We start from the raw sequence: 21,043 nt of genomic DNA, 5'->3' as shown, positions 1-21,043 counted from the left end.
TGTGGTGGTGCGATAGCAGCGGCACTCTGTCAGACCATGACGTTATCACGACACCCCTTCTACCTAGCTAGAGGGTAGAAGGTGAGGAGAGGGTATACCATATCTCTCGTCTTGCTTCCACTTACACCAAAGCAGCCATTGCACTTGCTCAGCCTCTCTGCACACCCCCCCAATGTGTGTGCGTGTGTGTGTGGATCAAGGGTGACCTGACTGTTCTCTCTCCTTCCTGAACCTATTCCAGGGCCAGCGCTCCTATGCTCCACGGTAGAGCACCGATAAGATTGTACCCTGGGCTGAACGAGTTAGAATAACCCTGTAAAATGTGGTGGAGCTTTTGCATCTTAAAGCGAAGCATTTTCCAGTGAAACGAACGCTATTGGAGGATATAACCAATGTATATGAGATTCTATAGATTCGCGGGATTCAGTCTTTTGATGGGATTGTATCGGCCGGGAAAAGGCAATTTTCATCTGCAGTTTTGCATTTTTTTAGGAAGAAGAGAATTGCGGAGAACGGAAATATCAATCTGAAATCGATGTACAGCTTTCAATCCTTGCCCGTCAATTATCAAAAAATTAATGGCGGGTCAACAAATGCGATGATGACTCAGTATGAGTTAATTATTTGAACTTTCGCGGGTTATTTCACGATCTGTTACCCTATTACGATTTTTGGGTAAATTGTCAAGGTACTTATACTTAGGTACTTTGATAGAAGTGAAAATACGAATCGAAGTGTTCATTATTTAAATTCGGTAATCCAAAATTTTTAATTGACGTTCCCGATTCTCAGCGCACATGGACAATTCCCACGACCCTGTGTGTTAGAGTGGGAATAGTATGTGATTTCGGATGAGAGCCAAGAGAGCATTTGAGGATGGGTTCCTACGTTGGATCTAACCAGGTATGCAGGCGGGTTGAAAATAAGCAGCGACACACCATCAACATAGCATCGCCGAGAGAACGTCGTTTCGTATTCGACTTTTTTGCCAGCTGGCAGCCTGTTATAGCGGCAGATGATCTCCGAGCCATCCAACTCTCTTCTTATACGCCTCCTCTCTCTCATTTCTCCATCTCCTCGAGCTCCATGGCTCATGATTTTTTATTTTTCCTCTTGAATTTTTCTCTCTTTCTCATTTCGCTTGTGTTGGTCTTGTTGTTCGGAGTTAGACGCCGCCTCCACCCAATCCTCATTCAAAAGCATTTCTAATTTTATCAAAAGATGAAATAAATGTATCCACCTTTTGATTCTCGAATTCTATTGATGGAGAGATTAACTAATTTATACGGAGATATCGTGGAATCCGTATAAAAAATGATGGGACAGCGTCAACTATTGAGAGGTGATCTTTTCTTATTCCGAGAAGTCGAGGATACTGTTGGCTTGAGAGACCTTCTCGTCCGCGACTGTTAGTTTCGTGTGGCTCAAACTGAAATAATTAATCAGCCCAAGACCTGGTCTCCGCCGCCGGCTTCCATCGTCCGGAGGTATCCATTACATTATACATCACTGGTGGATACTCGAATTCTAATTTATTCACGGCGGACGACGAGTTAAGAGAGAGGATGAAGAAAAAGGTATCAAAAGTCGACCTGGGATTTTCAATATTGAACGACGAAGAAAGTTTGTCGGGTCTCATCTTCTTCAGTTCTTCAGCCTCTTTACTATAAATCTTTCACAATTGTCGCCCATTCTGGGTGACTGCTTCTCTGCATCGGGTTATATATGCATTTGTAACTCGAAGCGGTAATTCATTGGAGAGAGGATTTTTTTTTATTGCAGATACATCTGATTCGGATTGAAGATGTGACGGAAAAACGAACAACTGGTAGATACCAGAGAAAAGACGCCTAATTATCCATGCCAAGGTTCAACCAGGGCTCAGCCGACATTGGGCAGTCAAATTTCAGATGATCTTCTCTTCAATTGTTCTGACACTTCAGCTTGTCAGGCATTACGGAGGGATAAAGATTTCAATATTTGAGTTAAGAATAGTTGCCGAGGTTCGGCCAACATTTGGCTGATTGCGGAATCTTCAATTAATAGAGGACAACAGAAAATATTCAATCTTAGAATATCTTTGGTGTAGGAAAGAATCTAATCAACGCGGTTGGGCCGTTGTCATGATTTGACCCTCTGAAGTTGTGGAAGTGGAACGAAAACGTCAACCAAGGGTTGATTCAGACACTAAGCTCCACCACCGAGACGCACCTGTGTCCCCGTTCCAACCCCAGCTGAAGGGATGCGAGTAGATCGATGCCGGGAACATCTTCCCCATCCGCGCACCCTCTCCACATTGAAGCTTTTCTTGCTGCTGGTATATTCCTCTCCAAGTTGCTGATTTCTCTTCTCTCTCAGTAAGCCAGACACAAAACTGTTGCCCTCCCATCCTCCATCTCTACCGCAATATATCTTCCAACGTCTCTTCTCGGCGTTCTCGCGACAAACAATGCGTTGCCCGTGCAAAACAACTGATGCGAATTCTTCAGACGAGGGGATGAAGAAGCTGAGAAAATCAACGAGGTAACAACAAATTTCATTTTAAAAAAATAAACAAACTATTGAAATGGTTAAAACAAATTATTGTCTCATCTACATTTCGATTGGCTGACGGCTATCACTCGTTTCTTTTGTCTCTTTTATGTTTTCTCGTCTCCTCTATTTTTCCCCTTCCCAAATTCTCTGAAAAAGCAAACTCGCGGTGTGCGCGTGGGTCGCATAAAAGCCCTGGCAGATTCGACAAAAGAACCAAAAAATGTATATGCAACGGAAAAAGAAAAAAATCATGGAAAAACGCAGGCACAGAGAACAGAGTGCAAGGTGGAGAGGGAGTGAGGAGGGATGGGCAAATGCTGTAGCGCGGCCATTATTCGTTTGGCTCGGACGCGCATGGCGGTATTTCCACTCTGTTCCACCCTGAAATTGGGTCGGGAAAATGCGTTCCCCAGGAAAAACTATCGGTTCTCATTTTTTAAAGAGCCCACATCATCCCGTAAAACTAGCCAACTGCTGACTCCTGAAGATACTGAAATAAGTTGGAGATTAATTTGATCGAATAATTCCAACTTCCCCCAGAAACTGAACGAAATCTATCAATCCTTCTTGAACTGATAGCAGTCCAACTCTCTTCCCCAGCTGTCTATTTCGTAACCAGTATCGACCTCAGTGTAGCCATCAACGGGGGCGTTAGGATGACCCCGAGCAGCCCTCCAACCTCTTTATCCCAACCAATCCAACGTTCCTTGGACTTGCCGGGATAAACTGGGATAAATGTTCCGGAAATATAGCAAGGCCCCGACAGGCAGCGACCGGAAATGGAAGCTTGCGGTCGGATACGGATATGTATTTCGTTTGGCCCGACGGATTCTTTTTTATTTTTTCCTTTTTTTTTCTCTATCCTTTCTATCCTCTCTATCGCAACTTGTTTCGCTTCTCGTCGTGCTCGACCGCCGGCAACAGTTTTTGATATCCGGAGGGTTGGTCTACGCTGCCAGATTATAGTCCACGTCTTTCAGCCAACGTCTTCGGACTAAATAACCGAAGCATAACCGAAGGATAACCGAAGGATAACCAAATGATCATCAACCAATGACTTGAACACAACGGAGAATAGATGGATGGAAATGATTCTAAGAATTCTCTCTAGTGATAGGAATCCTAAACACATAGGGTTGTCAAGACCCCTAACCTAAAAATCAATGAGATATCCATTTACGATGAGCGATAAACGAAGGAAAGGAACGATTAAAACTCTTTCACAGAGGATGCCGCGAGGCTTCCAAGGTACACCAGCTGGTCCAAAAGGTAATTGCACCACGTGATTGTTGGTATATAGTCACCACCAGCCATTCTCGTCTCTGTCTTGCTCTTCATCCCGACTCTCTTCATCTCTCTGCCCAGGCTTCCAACACACCCCATACCCTTCTCGCTGAAACGAGCAACGAGCAATTTCATTACTGCTTAACGCCTGTCATAAATCTCTACGGGCGCCCTCACCCTTCAACCCCCGCTTCATCCACCCACCACCCTCGACCATACACTTCCTCCCAGGAGTTCCCTATTCTCTTTCTCCACGGCTTCATCTCGCCGCTGCTCATATCGCAGCTTCTCACTCCAATTTCTTCGATATTTTTAATTCTCTTAACCGACCATTCGTATCGCCGGATTTATTCAATTTATCGAAGAGTTCATAAATTAACGATGGAACATCATTTTCGGAATGGGAAGATCCGATCAATCGAAGTACCAGTAATATAGAAGGATCAATAAGCTATATGGGAAAAACACAAGTGTAGTATATTGTATATTGTAAACAGTAAATGGCGGCGGAATTTGTTTTTCCAGGAAAAAATTCGCTGTAAATGATTTCTTGAATTTTATCCTTTTATCTTTAACACTCTAAGACAAAAATTATTCATTATTATAATTAATTATTCATTCGGACAAGAAATTGATAATGTGAATTGATAAATGGTAGTAATTAAGTGATTTATAATAAAGGAGTTTGTTTGAGAATATTGAAACAAAATTGTTTAAAGAAAATTGAATTCCCATTTGAGTTTGAAAGATTGAGACATATTAAATTGAATTGACGTATGTATGTTTAACTTTCATGTTCAATGGGAAGGGGGAGTCAGTTCGGGGGAAATTTTTTCGGGGGAATATGATTCTGAATATGAATATGATTTACATCAATCACGGGCAACAGCAACAACTTCATTTTCAAGTCAGCTTGAGATCAGGAGGAGAGCAAGCGGTCGCTTGCTTCAAATAATAAAGATAATGGAATCATGCTGTCTTCAAACGACTTGAAGTTATTAATTATCGATATTTATTTTGTCTACTTGAATGAATAAATAAATAAAATAGTGGACGCCCCGAGCTAACGCCCTAGACCACCGACTCCGTCTCAAAAGACGGAACTTCAAGTACATGTAAAAGCCACTGAAGAAAAAATAGTAGAAATAAAGAATGAAGAGAGAATCAAAAGCATGAAGTACACCATTGGGCGAGAGGAATATCGTGTGAGGGCCCCATGCGGTGTTCTCCAACACGAAGTACCCGAAGGTATCTGTTCTTGTAACTGGGTGTCAAGTGAGAAAGATGGAGGGATTCGACGAATACGTGCGTTAGCATCGCTATTAACCACCACAAATCGACCTTTTATTTTCATCATGCCGATCATCACCATTTGAAGAGTGAATCCCAAGAAATGAGCGCTGATTTTCTTTGATTGAATACCAAATAAATGAAAGTAAAAATAACTTGTACCAATGGTCGGCAAACTTTTGTGAGACACCTGAAGGGTGGATGGTGTGGTGAATTTGTTGGCGAAGATAGGAATGCGTAGATGGCATTGTCAAGGGCGCCAATGGGTGAGGGTATGAAGGAAGGGTCGAGAGGCGTTGATGAGCCGGCGCGCTCCGTGGATGTTTTCTACGGACCTCGAGCCGCTCATTCTCACCCAACCAATGGGGAGGGGGTGGGAGAGAACACGTGGAATGCCACTACGGCCTATCACTATGTCATGAGAGAGAAAGAAAGAGAGAGAGAGAGAGAAAGAAAAGAAGTGGCCCGTGATCTCACCGAAGCCAAACAAAAAGACAAGCGGGACAGGACGATGAGGAGGTGCGGTGCGAGAAGGATCGTCGACACCGGGACAAATCGAAGAGAGTGATCGAGCTCTGTAACATGACACGGTGAATAATAAAGCGTGAGTGAACTGTATTGAGTTACCTTTTGTGAAACAAAAAGGCACTCTGTACTGGGGTACTGAGTTATCCGCTTACCGACGAACATCAGCGGCTCGAGCGTGAGATTGGAAAAATAGCTCTGAGATTAGAGAGCTGCATGCTGATGATAAAATAAATAATTGGAATGGGGTCGGTAGAATGTAATGAATACAAGAGAATTACAGAGTCATTAAATAGTGCTTCATTAGTGTCACATTAGTTGGGTAAATACGAGTTGATAAGTTGAATTATTTTCTTATTGGTTTTGATATGTAACAATGTTTCTTACTGTTACGAGAGTCCTTATAGGGGCTCGATAGACCGTGGCAAAATGTCGACAAGACAGTGAAGAGAGAAATCCTGAAGACTTGAAGTGTAATCGTTCCTAACCTATTACGAGATCCGCTCTGCCCTATTCCGGCGTGAAACGCACGGATAAGCGGTATTCACTGAGGAACCCTCGTAAAGGAGATGCAACGACGCGGAGATATATTGCGGAGAGAGGAAAAATAATAAAAAGAACAATGTGAAAATGAAGGATACAGTTCTTTGGCACGGTGCAGTTGTTTCGCTCAGCGAGGGATGGACGATGCGTAATCGACGTTGTGACGTTGCTGAAGTATATTTTCCATGGTGTGGAACCATTCACGGGTAATTGAATAGCCCCAGAGAACTGGCTCAACTCCATCATGCAAAACTCGTTGAAAATAAGACAAAACAATGGTTAAAAAAAGTCACTCCTCTTGGCTTCGTCAAACTCACCGACCACCGTCAGAGATCTTCATTCTCAGCATTCAAATTTATTCACCAAGAAAGTCTATCGCGATAAGACAATTCACGACTAATTAAACTCCACAGCATTCGTTAGATGGTAAGGAGAAACAACTCACCCCTTCCTTCGGGTAATTTTAACATGGTGGAGTAAGAGATGCGTGTCGACGGTCGAGAGGTTACGATAACACTCGGATAAGAAATGGCTGGCTTTTCAAATGGCGTTGCCACACGCGCAACTATTCAGTATCAAAGGACTCTATCTGAGGGTCAGAACGCTTGGACACACTCAGGGCTTGAGCATCAATGTCGACGGCCTAATCATGACTAATGGTTCAGACTGCACCAAGCATTGCACACACTGGGGGTGAACTGTGTGATACCTCTTCCTTATTCTCTGTTACATCGGTAAGATCTTGGCGGGAAGCTACACGCAATGTAATCATGGTGGAATGCTGGGCCAGTACTTTGTGAAATCCGCATTTTCTCTTGGTGATTCGTATCTCTCGCTCCGGTGATTTTTCTTCAATTAGTATGTAAACATTTTTGCAATTCATTTTGCACTAACTGGACACATGTTTATATGGGTTGTCTCCTTACTCACAGCTGGGAATAAATTATCAAGTGTTTTGCTAAGATTTTACGCATCGTGGAATCAAGGAGCTAGCTTCTGTCACATAAGCGTTTCTCATCAAATCACAGCAGCTTTGAAGTTAAGGAAGCTTGTTATGCCAGACTATTCGTATCTGTCAACCTTCTTTACCACAATTCGTAGTCTTCTATCATAATTAAGCCCTTGATTCAAATGTCTTCATCAGTCCACCATAAAAAGCAGAATAGGCTGCATATGAAACGACCGAAGCGAATAGGTTTGATCGCATGCTTTGGCACACCTTATCGTCCAACCATTGGAATCCCCACCGAAAAAAAATGATATTGTCATATTATCGTTTGACTTGATCTCTCGGATTTCCAGATACTCACATTAGGTATATCACGAACCAAGCTAATGGAGGGGCGGAGACGAACCCCGGATTGCTGCAGCAATGAAGAGATGGTCGTCCATGATATAAGATACCACGTATCCCGTAGGAAATCCCGGGAACGGATCTATCTTACCCCGAGGGATAGCCGACGGATATATAGAGCATTTGGTGGTGGGAGGAGAGGGGTTCACCTGTCATGCTGAATTAAAGGATGGCTGGATCGCGGGGACCCTGAGGAAACGAAGGTGGCCCCGCTCTTCTGCCTTTCTGCGGCAATTGAGCCGTCTTCATCCCATCCCCAGCATCCTATATGTGGAATACATCCACCAACCTTCAGAAAAGAAAATGTTCAGAATGGAAGTAAGACAGCAGACGGCCACTGGAGGGCCGTATCTCACATGCTAAAGGTGGCTCTCGTACAATTTTTGGCGACCAATAGTCGAGACCGTATTCTGACAATGTTACGTGCCAGGAATACTCGATTTGATATTCGTGGTAATGTCGTGACGAGTGAGCATCATGGGGACAATATTGAATTTAGGGAAGACTGGGGTACAACCACTGGGAACGATTTTTTCCCGAATTTATGGAGATTCGATTGGAAGTAAGTATTCTGCTTTTATTGAATATTGAAGCTTCTGACTATGAGTGCAGTTATCTTCGAATGTTTCGAGCTAGAGGTGACTGAACCTGAATGTTATCTTGGATGAATAAAATAGTTGCTCTAGAAATGACAAAATAACTCGCAATGTTCCAGCCAGGATTCGAACCCGAGTCTTCCAGTTATGCACTTTTCACTGATTATCTCTGGCATTAGCGGACTCGATGAATAGTTGTAGTGAAAATCAACAATTCTAAAGTTCTCTGATTCAAGCCGAACAACAATATGGTAATGCAATTTCCCCTGGATTTCACAATTAAGCTGGGAGTACCAAATGGGGACTAATTCGATCGCGATCCCCCAATCGACGCGTTTCACGCACCGAGTCATCTTTATCGGTCGACACAGCCGATAAAGATGACTCGGTCGGTTAGCCGACGTCAATTAGGCAAGTCCGGTCGGAAATCCACTGCACCAGCGGACAGACGAGGTTTGCGTTGCGCGTCGAATCATCCGAACATAATCGACACTTCAATATCGTTTTAACGCGAATGAGTGATCAGAGGTATTTATATAAGCAATCAGTGTTGTACGGGTGATTAATGACGAGTGATATCTGGTATTGATAGCATCCGATTCGCCGGAATGGAGAAAGAATTGTTGGTGGATTGTGCATCTTTGGATATCTGTTGGAGTAATATACAGGTTTTCGATGGTCGACGTGAGAGATAGTACCCCCCACGAGACTATTAAACGCCGATGGGAGGTGCTGGTCAAGTAATCCCAGAGATAATGCCCAGAAGATAAATTATTACTCACTTCTCTTCTATATCTTTGATCACACAATTACCAACATTTTTTCCGTGAATATTTTATAGATAATTTTCAATAGGTTGGGTAGGCGTAAACTGGCGCTCCTCATTGATCCAAGAGTACATTTCTCAAAACGGGTAGTTGGAATGCATTTGCACATGATCAATATTGACCAATGTCTTGGAACTAAGACGAGAGAAAAGAAGGTAAACGATACTCCAGGAGGAAGGTGTGTTTTACCATCGGACATTCAACATGACAAGCTACACCTAAATTGTGAATGTACACACGTTCAAGCGTTCCTCCGCATTCACAAACACAGGATGACGCAAACGAGAATCGATCGTGGGGCAGGAAGTGCGCATCAACCCCAGGTCTACACAAAGTTGAAAATGAAAGGGAACGGTCACCCCTCGCCTATACTGTTTCACGCGTGTGGGCCCCATTGGCGAAAATTTTCCCGTTGGCCACTGTGAAAGTGCTCAATGTATTGTGAATAATATAATCCACGAGTCACCCTGTTTCCAGTGTAACCCATCGGGGAATTCTGCCAATGCCCGAAGTGAGACCAATGGGGGGAAGAGCGACGGACAAAATTTGGCACTGGGGATAGGACCATTTGGTAAAGGAAGGGGCTCCATCAAGTATTGATGCCACTTTGGGTGACCAGCACTCCGATATCGTTCAATACACACAAAACTTGGTATCGAAACTCTCGGGGTTTATCCAACATGCTCGGCCCACCTTTCATGATCCCAGTGTATACGTAAGCAGGTAGTGAAGTCTGGTGTATAACAGAGCCATAAAGCACCCAGATGTCCAGCACTCTCCTTAATGGGGTGCCACCGATATCCCAAGGTATCTATATGTTGCTACTCCATCTCTCTCTTGCATCTTTCCAAGGAAGAAACGCTGGATGAAATTTAGTGGTCCTTGGGGAATGGCTGAGGTGAAGCCCTTAATGGAATTGCTTCGGGTTTTGATGCTTGACATCCAGAAGCTTCTCATCTTCCACAAACGACAACAGTCATTTGATTGTGGCATGATGGGTAATGATTATGGGATCATTATCATCATCAATGTCAGCGTTAATAATCCAAAAGTATTTGGTTGGGGGTTTTGGAGTTGAAGGGTTAGTCTGGAGACACTGAAATCACCGGGAAATCGCCGTTACTAATCCCCCAAAGGGGTAGACGACAGTAACCGCGTGCAAAACATATTTCTCCCTTTGCATATGGATGACGTTGCTGTGTCACGTCCATTAAGGCTTAGACTTAAAGTCACGTTGGTGTTACTGTAATGTTCCTTGAAATACCCATGGAGTTGGAGATACTCTCGGTTGTATGTGTAATTGGATTAATTCGGATGAGGGAGGAAGAGGAGATTCTGCAGCATCATCAAGATCCGGTGTTTCCTGGGTGGTGGAGTTGCTTGAGAGCTTTCCTAATTGATGCAGATATTCCAATGCCGAATTGGTGGGGAAGTCAGCCAGAATGATAAACATTTTCCTTTGACTGTTGGAGCATTGAGAATGAGAGAGTGAGAGAGTGAGAGGGTGAGAGAGTTGGGGATGAGGGTAGCCTAGAATGACGTCCAGTCCTCAGCTGTTTCGACCCTCTGGATATTACCCAGAGCTAAACCTACGAATGCATATTCAAGATACGAATATTTTAAATCCGGGTTGGATTACCCGGGGAGACTGCTGGGTGAGTGGGTTGGACTAGGGCCCATGTGCCTGTACTCAGCATCTCCAGAGAGACTACCGGGTATGATGAAATGAATTCAAGTCCCTGAAATCCATGAGACATTTTATTATTTTTAATATCGACAAGGGGATGTCGCAAGACAGTTGAGAGGAATGAATTTCATTTGAAAAAAAAAAGAGACAGGAGAGGAAAAAGAGTGGGGATTCGCGTTAGAGGGCTCTGTGCACGCGAGGACGAGGGATTAACGGCGATAAATTTCACAAAAATAGGGGATTACCCTGTCGACGGGGCGACAGTCTAATCCCAGGGCCATCCGCCCCACCTCCTCGTCCCCACTTTCGCATTTGGCTCTCTTACTCTGGGTTTTAAGCGACAGGATGCGGGACTGGATGCTACCGACAGGATATCGCTGGGGTCCTTTCCACCAGTTTTTGCAATTATCTCGTCCAGGCCAAAAGGTACTTCCTCTTTGCATTACCAGTAGATTTTTTTTTCTACGGAGAGGAGAACTCAGGGATAAACTAGGGAGCTGCGATATCCGAGGTGCTGGTGGGATCATCTGTATTGACGGGTGAAAAATTGATGGTGCTTTGGAGGAATTAATACTTGAGTTGATTAATCATTTGGATATGTCGTAGTGAGGAATAAATGTTTGACGCCGAACGTCCCAGGAGGCTGAGCCAAGCTCAAGCCAATGATGATGATCACTTCAAGATCAAACCAGGGAAAGGCCTAGTCTTCACCTGTTGGATTTCAGGATTTTCCCCGGGTAGAAAATTCAAAGATTTTTCACTCTTTTCAAGTTTTTATATTTTCGGATGTAGAAATTAATTATTGCTCTGCTGTTGTAGACCTTTCTTCATATTCCGAAAAGGGGAAGATCTCGCAGGAATTTCTTCGTGCGAATTTTCCCCAAAAATTTGTCCGATAACCAGAGATGGTTAAGAAAGGAAAGACCGAGGATTAAGATAGGAGAAAATTATATTGCTTTCTAGAGTTGAGTCTAACGCTGAGTTGAGATTGGTTAGCAAGCTTTCAGTTAGTTCATAGTAAGTCGTCACCCTGGCCGGTGCTTCTTGACTGTCAAGATTCGAACCTAGCTTTCCGTCTTTAAAATCCTGAAAGTGTTTCTTTATTTCTAGCCCCATGATCTAATATCACCGGAGCATCAGATCATCATTAGACTTGATCACTCCGGAGGGTTTTCAATCAGAGGCTATAAGCTTCCAGGTGAACCCCATAAAAATCGATATGCCTTGACTTTGACGGCGTGGGCGTATGTTGCAGCGACACTTGAGCGCACACGATAAGCAAAAGCAAAAGAAAAACTGCATGGGGTCTGGAGGTACAGTGCCGCGGACAATGGTGCGCATCAACATAATTACAGTTTGCTTGACTTGCCGCGCTTGACAGAGCCAAGTATTATATTCAAATGCGGCCCGTGCCGCGGCGCCAGAGAAAGATAGACGCCTACTTTTTACTCTTGCCAACCAATCCGGTGGTTTTCAATGGCTGACTCATGCGGTGATCAAGCTAACCTGCTAAATCACCGGATCTCCTAGGTTAGGTGCGGAAATTCGACAGTTAAAGAGCGCACGGTCACTGGATACTGCTAGAAGGTGTCGTCAGGACACGATGGCCACAATAGATGTCACTCCTCGTCCCCAGGAGGCAGATAGGAGATCTAAGTGGGCCATGCCGAGGTACGGTTATGGCCGCATAAAACGTTCCGCGTGGCACTCAAACGACTGGAGGGGGAAATAATCCAACGGTGGCTCCACCCGAGTCAAGTTGAGTGCTGAGTACCCCTTTTTACAACTGCTAAAAAAACACAAACTGCCACTACGATTCTCTTCTCACCCCTCGGCCCACCATGCAAATTGTTTAAGATATCCGGTATGGGTATGAGAAACCATGAACATTTTCAAGACGATCGGTTTTCAAGCCTTGGGGGTCTCAATGTAAAGTGAATGGATCGTAAAAGACTTGTAGTCGAGATTACGTATTCCGTTTATATTTGTTCGGGTACTTGAGGAAACTTCAATCGCTACGAGATATGGGATTTTTCTACACTTCAGGGGTGAATTTAGTGAAATTATGGGGCAGATGAAATCAGAATTATTGACATTCTTGCTTTTATAATTTTTTTATCAGTATTTTGAATTTTTAGTGGCTTTCTTTTTTTCTTTTAATTCAATTCATGGGATACGTTTACCTAGAGTGATACGTGAGGTTGCGACGACCGACGGACTTTACGCCAGAGAGAAAAACTGTCCAGTGAGGGAAAAAAGGAATTGAGCAAATGAATACTCTGGCGAAAAACGTGCGGTATATATCTAGACCCGGAAAAAGACTGAGTTTGTCGTTTTCGTTAGGTATGTGGAAGAGCGGGAATGTAATTCCACTGAATGTTTCCATTGATATAAGAAGACCGAGAGCAGAGTAACGAAATAGGATGCCAAAGTGAACATAGGAGAATGGGGTTGGAGGGAAATAACACGGCTTTAGACTTTAGACGTTATATTGCGGAGGTTAGCATTCAGACCAATGGAAAACTGCAAGACTAGACGGATATATCTCTCGGGTAAATTAAAATGGATTATATATATCCGGTTGGGTCATCAATCTCTCCGTCTGCTCGAGGATTTCGCTGGCGAATCCATCGCTATTTTCATTATTTTAATTTTTTTTGTATTTTATGGCTTTCATAAATTTGAGATATTGAATTGTATAGAGCAGCTTTCGTAGCTGAGCAAATTCTTCATTTTAAACACAATTTCAGATATTTTTTAGAAATTTCTTCTTTGTTTGGTGATTTTTTAAGTGAAAAGAGTTGCCACCCGAGTAAAAAAAAATTGTAATCGAAATATTTTTTCCAAATTTTCAAAAAATTTCTGGGAAATTTTTCAGAAATTTTTTTTTTAAACAAAAAAAAATCGGGAGACGAAAAAATTGTATTTTAGGGAAATGTTTTGAAAAATTTTTCAAAAATTTGTTTCGGAAAATTTTTTAAATCATTTTCTAGAAATTTTTACGAATATAATTTTTTCTTTTAATTATACTGTTGTTTTCTTACTTTTTTGATTTTTCAATTTTCTCAAAAAATACGCCATCGAAATTATAGAAAAAATTTTCGTATTCAAATTTTTGAAAATTTTTTCAAAATCTCCCAAAAATAAAATTGTTTTGTTTTTTTTTTGTTTCATAAAAAAAAAATTTCCGATAAGTTTTCCAGAATTTTTTGGAAAATTTGAAAAAAATATTCCAATTACAATTTTTTTTTACCCGGACACAATGTTCTATCAATCATTATTATTATTTATTTTCTGTAATCAGTCGGCTGACATGCAAAATTTTATATTTTCAAAAATAGATTAAGAATAATGATATCCAATATTATATTATTCTAATTTATTTTTTTTTATGAAAAAAATACAGAGGATTTATTCTCAGAACTTTTCACTGTCTAATTGCATCAAATTTTCTGTAAAATCTGCCATTTAATTATTTTTCAAGTAAAACCGGAAAAAAACAGACAATTCTGTTAATTTTCTCCCCAAAATTCCGAATTCGTTACAAAAAAATGTTTTAACCATTCAGTGGAATTAAACCGTCATCAATATTTCCAGATTTCGCGCGAAAAATTCAAACAAAAATATTAATCTATTGGGCACTGCCCAAAGCCGCCGAAATCTTTTCTCGTGAATTCCAAGTTAGAAATAATGTACGAGTGAATCCCGTTAAAATCCTAAAAATATTAACGATGATTAATGACAACAGAGTGCCAGAGGATTGTCTGGAATTTAGTGAGGGCGTTGATATTGCGTGCTCTTGCCGTTGACGCGAGAGATTCGCGTAACTGGAACGAAATTTAATCAAACCTGTGTGTCGGATAGATACGACGTGGCCGCGGTCGAGCAAATATGCGCCCAGGATAGTAACAACGGGTCGAGGGGGAGTAAAAGTGAGAGGGAGATGGAGGGATCCGAGGGATTCCGCTTCCATCAAATTAATTTAATTTATATCTGGCTGTCGGAGGCGGCTCGGAGATGCGGTCAGATCTCCCCCTTCACTCTCTCCTTTTTCCTCATGTACATCCTATTCCCTCCGATTCTACTGTAGTGAGACGCGATGCGATTGGCCACCGATAAAACATCGAGACGAGGGCAAATCGCTGTTTCTTCAGATTTTTTTTTTCTCATTTTTCTAAATAATTTTTATTAAAAAAACTCGCTCAAAACGTTCGCGGCTTTCACGACGAATCACATCCGGAATTGATATATTTGAGGTTATGTCATTTGACGTTTAAATCCTTGCTGATTGGCGCTGTACGCTAATGACTCATCAATTTACGAGGGCCAGACGCTTGTTTATCCCGACGAGCGTAAAACCTTCAGTCAACCCTTAATATCGATCAAACATGAGTCAGTGGTTTTGTTTGGATATTTACATCGCCCTCATTTTAAAATTATTTTCAGTCGTAAACGGTAAGTTATTGGGTAGTGAAAATAACGAGATGGCGGTATTTTTCTTGGTCAATCGCCGACAACGCGCGGGTTCATTATTTTCTTTATGAGATAGAAAACGCGAAGCGCCGATCTCAGGTGTCACCGTTGATAATTTTTTAATGGATTATCCTGATCATTCGAGCCCACATTCACCCCATACTAATATCAATTCTTATTTTATCAATAATAATGAATATGCACAATCTATCCGCAATAATAAAAGAGGAAAAATTGTTAAGATCGATGAAATAATTAATATCGCGGGGTATTTCTTGAATTCACTCTTTCTTTCTATCTAGAATTCTCTCCTCCGATGCAAAAATTTATAAACAATATATATGATACACACCAATTCAATAGAGTATCACAATATATTTATAATTTATATGAGATATACATTGGAGTCAATTCCATATAAAAAATATTTAATTTTCAAAATGGATTGTGACAAATAACAATTGATTTTATTGAATTCCGTCAAAGTTCGTCTAATAATATCTTTTTTTATCGAATTGGTAATAATTGCGATAATAATGAGATCCGAATGATGTCTTCGGTAGAACCAGTGAAAGGGAGTTTCTCAAATAAATTTGTACCACGAATATGTGGATAAAAGCCACGTAAAATTCTAGGTTTCCAATACGAATGAGGGAAGGTTACTGAAGGTTAACATAGTGCACCCAACGAACCGTAAACTCCACTATGGCAACGTCATATCCAATACAATTGGTATAAACCACAGAGCCTCCCGTTTCCTCTCGACATCCCTATGCCTCCTGAACACACGTGATGATGAGAAGGGTGGAGGGGTGTAAGAGAGGGTGTCAACCCCTCGCCACACGGTAATGGCATTAACCAAGGCTACAATATGATTACCGCTTTGCAAGGTAACCCGATCACCCGACGCTTCATCCTGAGGGGAATGGGAGACGAATGTACGTGCGTTACGCAATTCAACGTATGTGAGTGCTGCTGAATCGAAGGGGTTGTTAGAGCTAATCGCGTTGTGCTTTTTGCGGCTCAGATTACGCGTGAATCATTACAATGAGGGAATGAGAATAAAAGTGAATTAGGGGATATTGAAACCTCTTATCGCTGCATTACCTTATTATTTATTTATTTATCGCACTTTTGGGGGGTACACTTTCTCAGTGACTGACATGACTTCCAAAGTCAGGCACGTGAATGAAAATATATGGTGGGTAATTGATTTTCAATGAGTTACGTCATTTTTATGATTTTTCAACGGTTTTTAGAATTTTTATTCCGATTCTCTCGGGATTAAAATTGGTAGGAATAATTCAGGAATTGTCTATCTAGCTGTTAATAATTTATTCCACAAAATGCACTTATCCGAAAAAATAATAATATGAGGAATGTAGTGGGAACAGTTTTTCAAATTTGGAAAACTATTTTGTTTATTACAGATAAACAATTTAATCGTGGAAAAATCATTTCTAATGAATGTTGCATTGAAAATCGAATATGCTAGAACCATGTATAGGTTTTGGGTAGAGAATTTTGAGAAAAGTTAAAATCAGAACCGAAAAGGGGGGAGGGCGAATCATCTCTGGTTTTTATACTCCTGCAAAGAGAAAAAATTTTTTTTGGGACTTACCGTGAGGTGTTGAAAGAGCCACGCCCTGAGGATGTTTGTCGCGACCTTTGGAAAAATTCCTCTCTTCTTTTGGTTCTTTTTACCCGACGAATCGTCGTCCTCTTCGCCCGTACCCTCACCACTACCGATACTCGCGTTACTCGCGTCACCTGCAACAATAAACAAAAAAAATAAATAATTTCCTGACCAATAAAATTGGAACATCGATAATTCAATAGTATCAAGGTTATAAATTTTGCCCAAAAAAATCATATCAACACTCTATTTAATTTCCAATCAATTTCACCGCAATAAGATAAAATAAACAACTTTCTATATTTAATAAAATTTAATGCATCTATAACTAAATAAATAATTTAATAAAATTACAAAAATAAACAAAATGTGAATAAAGGAAAAAATATAAAATTCAAACTAAAGAAAAATGGAAAAACTGTAGAGATTCGAAGTTTCTGGGAAAAATGTTTTGTGATCTTGAAATTTTTTATTAACAAAGATTGTTTATGGGTGGTTTTTGGAGGACACGTGAAATGTCCTTGAGTGAAAAAAACAGAGATCTAGGGTGGCATGACGTCAAACGCGTGGAATAGACGAGGGGTTGACTCGCAACACCCCTCGCACTAGTTCCCATGCATACAAACACCATTAAGCCACCCGCAATCACCCTCGACTGTTAGCCCACTCCCTTTGAACCTTTCTCTAGTGTCTCTGCCCTCCAGAGGTCTCCACCCTGTGCATTAATTCCCCGTCATTTATCAATCTTAGCTTTTTAATTGCACGCTACTCTCACTCCACTATGAAATCCCCAGGGAAGGTAAAAAGAGGGTGGGCACCAGGGGTAGGACAGTAATGAGAGATATTAAGATGGCTTACAATTTGCATCTTTTCGCAAACCAAATCGTCACTGAAGACTGAATACTTTTTTCTGCTTTTATGAAAAAAATATACTTGAAATTTCGAATAAAACTGATGTTTTTTTATTTAAATTCAAATTATGAGAATAAATTTATTTTGTGAATATTCGAAATCCCACAATTAATTATAGTATCATAAATATTAAGAGGAATTTTTACGATTTAATGATCCGATTACAAAATTTAGTGAACATTTTCAATTGAAATTAAATTGAAAGTCAGATAATTGAAAATATAAATGACATTATTAAATTAATGGCTGTTTGTTACTTGGGTTTAAGTAGAGATCAGTAAATTTTTTAGGGACATTGCATGAGATAAAATTATTTGAGATGTTAATGGATTTTTCTCTCAATTAAAATCATGAAGCTAAAATAATGAGGATTCTTGAGGTGACGGGAATGGATGAGATACGATCAGCGGTAAAATCCAGAGAAATTCGAAACGACTGAGACCATTTTCCTCACTGATTGCAGTTAATTTTGCCAGAAAGTATATCGAGGTAATGTACCGTTACTGGCAAATCGACCGGAGGAATCTACTCTGGACTTTCATTAACGAAATTCACTCCAGGACATTTATTTTAAAGAATTCGTCCTGTACCGAATTTCATCTCGATTTTTCTTTAAAAAAAATTGGGATCAGGTGTCACTCAAAGGTAATCCATAAAAATATTCAAGAGCTCCCCATCTGTTCGAGATAAATAATGAAAAAAATTTAAAAAATGTTCTATCCAAAATTCAGTCAACTTCATAAAAAAATTCCCTTAAATTATTTTCGTCTGGAGTCATACATGTGGGATATCAATAAATAAGAAAACATTTAAACTAAAATGTGAAATTGAAAAAAAAGGACATTCTAAATTTTAGGCATAGAAACAACAACAATGATGACCAAGAACGTAATTATGGTTGAAAAGGATTTGTTAACGTTCTCATTGAAGGATTTTTTTTTTGCGTAGAAACAACAACAACTGGTAGTTGAAAAAGAGGTGGGGGCCATGGTCATATCGTACTCGTGTTGATTTACGTGGCGCTCCACGCATTTTTACTGCTGCGTTATAGAGATTTAAGTGCAGCCAATTATACGTTTATGCCTGGTCCCTACTCTCTTGTACGTTCCACCTCTTTTACCCCAACTCTTTCCCCATTTTCCACTACAAACGCCATTACCACATGTAAGCAAACTCAAGAAAACTATTTTTCGTTATATTTAGATAAAATCGAGGAAAATGACGATTTGGTTATTTTGAGCATTCGGTATCCCGCGTAGTTCATACTCTGTTTTTCTATCCCAGTTAAGCTGTCTAGTACATTCAACAACGAGACGAGAAATCGAAAGTGAACGTATTTGAGGCACAATGCCAAATATTTCAATATCTTATTTTTAGAGTTAGTTATTTTTTTACGAATTATTATGAAGTGGAGGATAAATATTTTAATGTTGAATAACAGTATTCTGTAAATGTGCGGAACAATAAATTGGTTCTGTCATTTTCGGGTGATAAATTGAAAATTGTCAGACATGACAGAATAAATCAGTTACAAAGTGACATGAGTGATGAAAAAAAATGAGTCGAGAAGAGAAATGATTGTCACGCTACTTTAAATGTTTCTGGGATTAATAATTAATAGTGATGGGGCAATATAATCAGATTAAATTTGTGCTAAATAACATAAATAACATAATTCGATTAAAAATGTTTTGAAAAGGGTGATCATTGAAAATCCGAATAAATAAATAGCAAATATTTTTATGAGATTATTTTTTGATTAATTTCCATTCTTTGTTAAAAAATATCTGTTTTTTAATGAGTTAGGGAACCACCCAAATTAAAAATAATGAATTATGAGAATAAAATGATGAAAGAAAAATTTAGAAAATCAAATATAATCAGGAGCAGAAACCCAACACGAAAGTAACTCGGGTAACAAAAAATTGTAATCGGAGTATTTTTTCAAAATTTTCAAAAAATTTTTGGAAAACTTTTCAGAATTTTTTTTTTTTGAACCAAAAAAAATGGAATACAAAACAATTTTATTTAGAGGGAAGGTTTTGAAAAAATTTTCAAAAATTTGAATAGGAAATTTTTTTTTATAATTTAGATGACGTATTTTTGAGAGTATTGAAAAATCAAAAAAGGAAGAAAACTACAGTATAATTAAAAGAAAAAATTATATTCGCAAAAATTTCTAGAAAAATATTTACAAAAAAACCCTATTCAAATTTTTGAAAAATTTCCCAAAAATACCATTGTTTTGTATCCCGATTTTTTTTCGTTTAAAAAAAAATTGAGAAAAGTTTTCGAGATATTTTTTGAAAATTTGGAAAAAAATCAAAATTAAAAATTTTTTTTACCCGGGCGAATTGAGTCATTTAGAGGAAGAGAATACAAAAGTTTGAATTATAGAATTGAATATTATTATTATTAATAATAATTTTATATTGCAATATGCCTAACAAGTGAAGTGATGAATATATAAATGCTAATGTTTTTTTCTAAAAAAAAATATACGAAAAAGTTGTTGCCTTGAACTTTTTTTAAATGAAAAAACGAAGAACCATATCAACACCACTCCAACTTCAACATTACGCCCTCCCAGTAAAAAAAATCTCCAACCTATAAGACAGAGCTCTATTTAGGGTGTATTCTCGCGCCCTCCTCGAGCCAAATCGAAATAACCTCGCATATGGCAGCCAAAAATAAACTCCTTATACCCATCTCTCGCGTCGATCCGCAAGAAGGAGACGAAGAGTCTCGACACCCTTCTTACATGCATCCCCTCAAAAGAAACAAAAAAGCTAAAAAATAAAGAAAAACTGAAAATAAAAAAACTAAAACGTCGAAACATGCGTTTGAGAGGCAGAACTCTCCACCGGATACTGAAGCATTTATTTGGTGTGCGAAGATATAAGTAAGAGAGAAACGCGAAAGAAGTGGAAAAGAGATAAGGTGAAGAGTATAAAAAACATTTCAAGATGGTGGATATCGCGTTACACTTGCATATCCGAATATATTCGAGTTTGCTTTATGATATTTACTGAATTCCGTCCGGTGCGTCATACGTGAATATAACGAGTGTTTTTTTTTTCTTTTTTTGTTTAAACAGTGGGGGTGGGGGTGGCAGTTGTCTTTTTTGAATTCTGCCACTTTTCTGTGTAATGGAGACTCAAATTGAAAGCACGCGTTTGCTTGTCGAGAGTCTTGGCAGCGATGGGTGACATGAGGAACAAAGTGACAACCGGATGGACATTGAGATTGAGAGAACTTGGGAAGAAAATTGGGGGATGAGGTGATCGGGGTCAAAGGACTTGGGAAAGTTGACATTCCGTGGATTTTTTTTCGCGTTAAAACAAAAAGTTCAATGAAAATTACCTGCGACTTACGGCAGTT

At 39.8% G+C, this 21,043-nt stretch overlaps 1 protein-coding gene across 3 annotated transcripts in view; it reads right to left on the bottom strand.

The window, feature by feature from the left end:
* Positions 1–21,043, bottom strand: part of hth (homothorax) — a 320,736-nt gene that overhangs the window by 94,095 nt on the left and 205,598 nt on the right. For all 3 annotated transcript variants that reach the window (XM_011307472.1, XM_011307474.1, XM_011307473.1), the window contains one exon: positions 16,736–16,884. In XM_011307472.1, coding sequence (XP_011305774.1) covers positions 16,736–16,884 — 149 coding nt within the window. The remainder of the gene's footprint in view (positions 1–16,735; positions 16,885–21,043) is intronic.

The sequence above is a fragment of the Fopius arisanus genome, unplaced genomic scaffold (assembly GCF_000806365.1).
Source record: "Fopius arisanus strain USDA-PBARC FA_bdor unplaced genomic scaffold, ASM80636v1 scaffold00054, whole genome shotgun sequence".
Lineage (NCBI taxonomy): Eukaryota > Metazoa > Arthropoda > Insecta > Hymenoptera > Braconidae > Fopius > Fopius arisanus.
The sequence above is the reverse complement of the archived record's forward strand: the minus strand, read 5'-3'. Positions and strand labels throughout refer to the sequence as shown.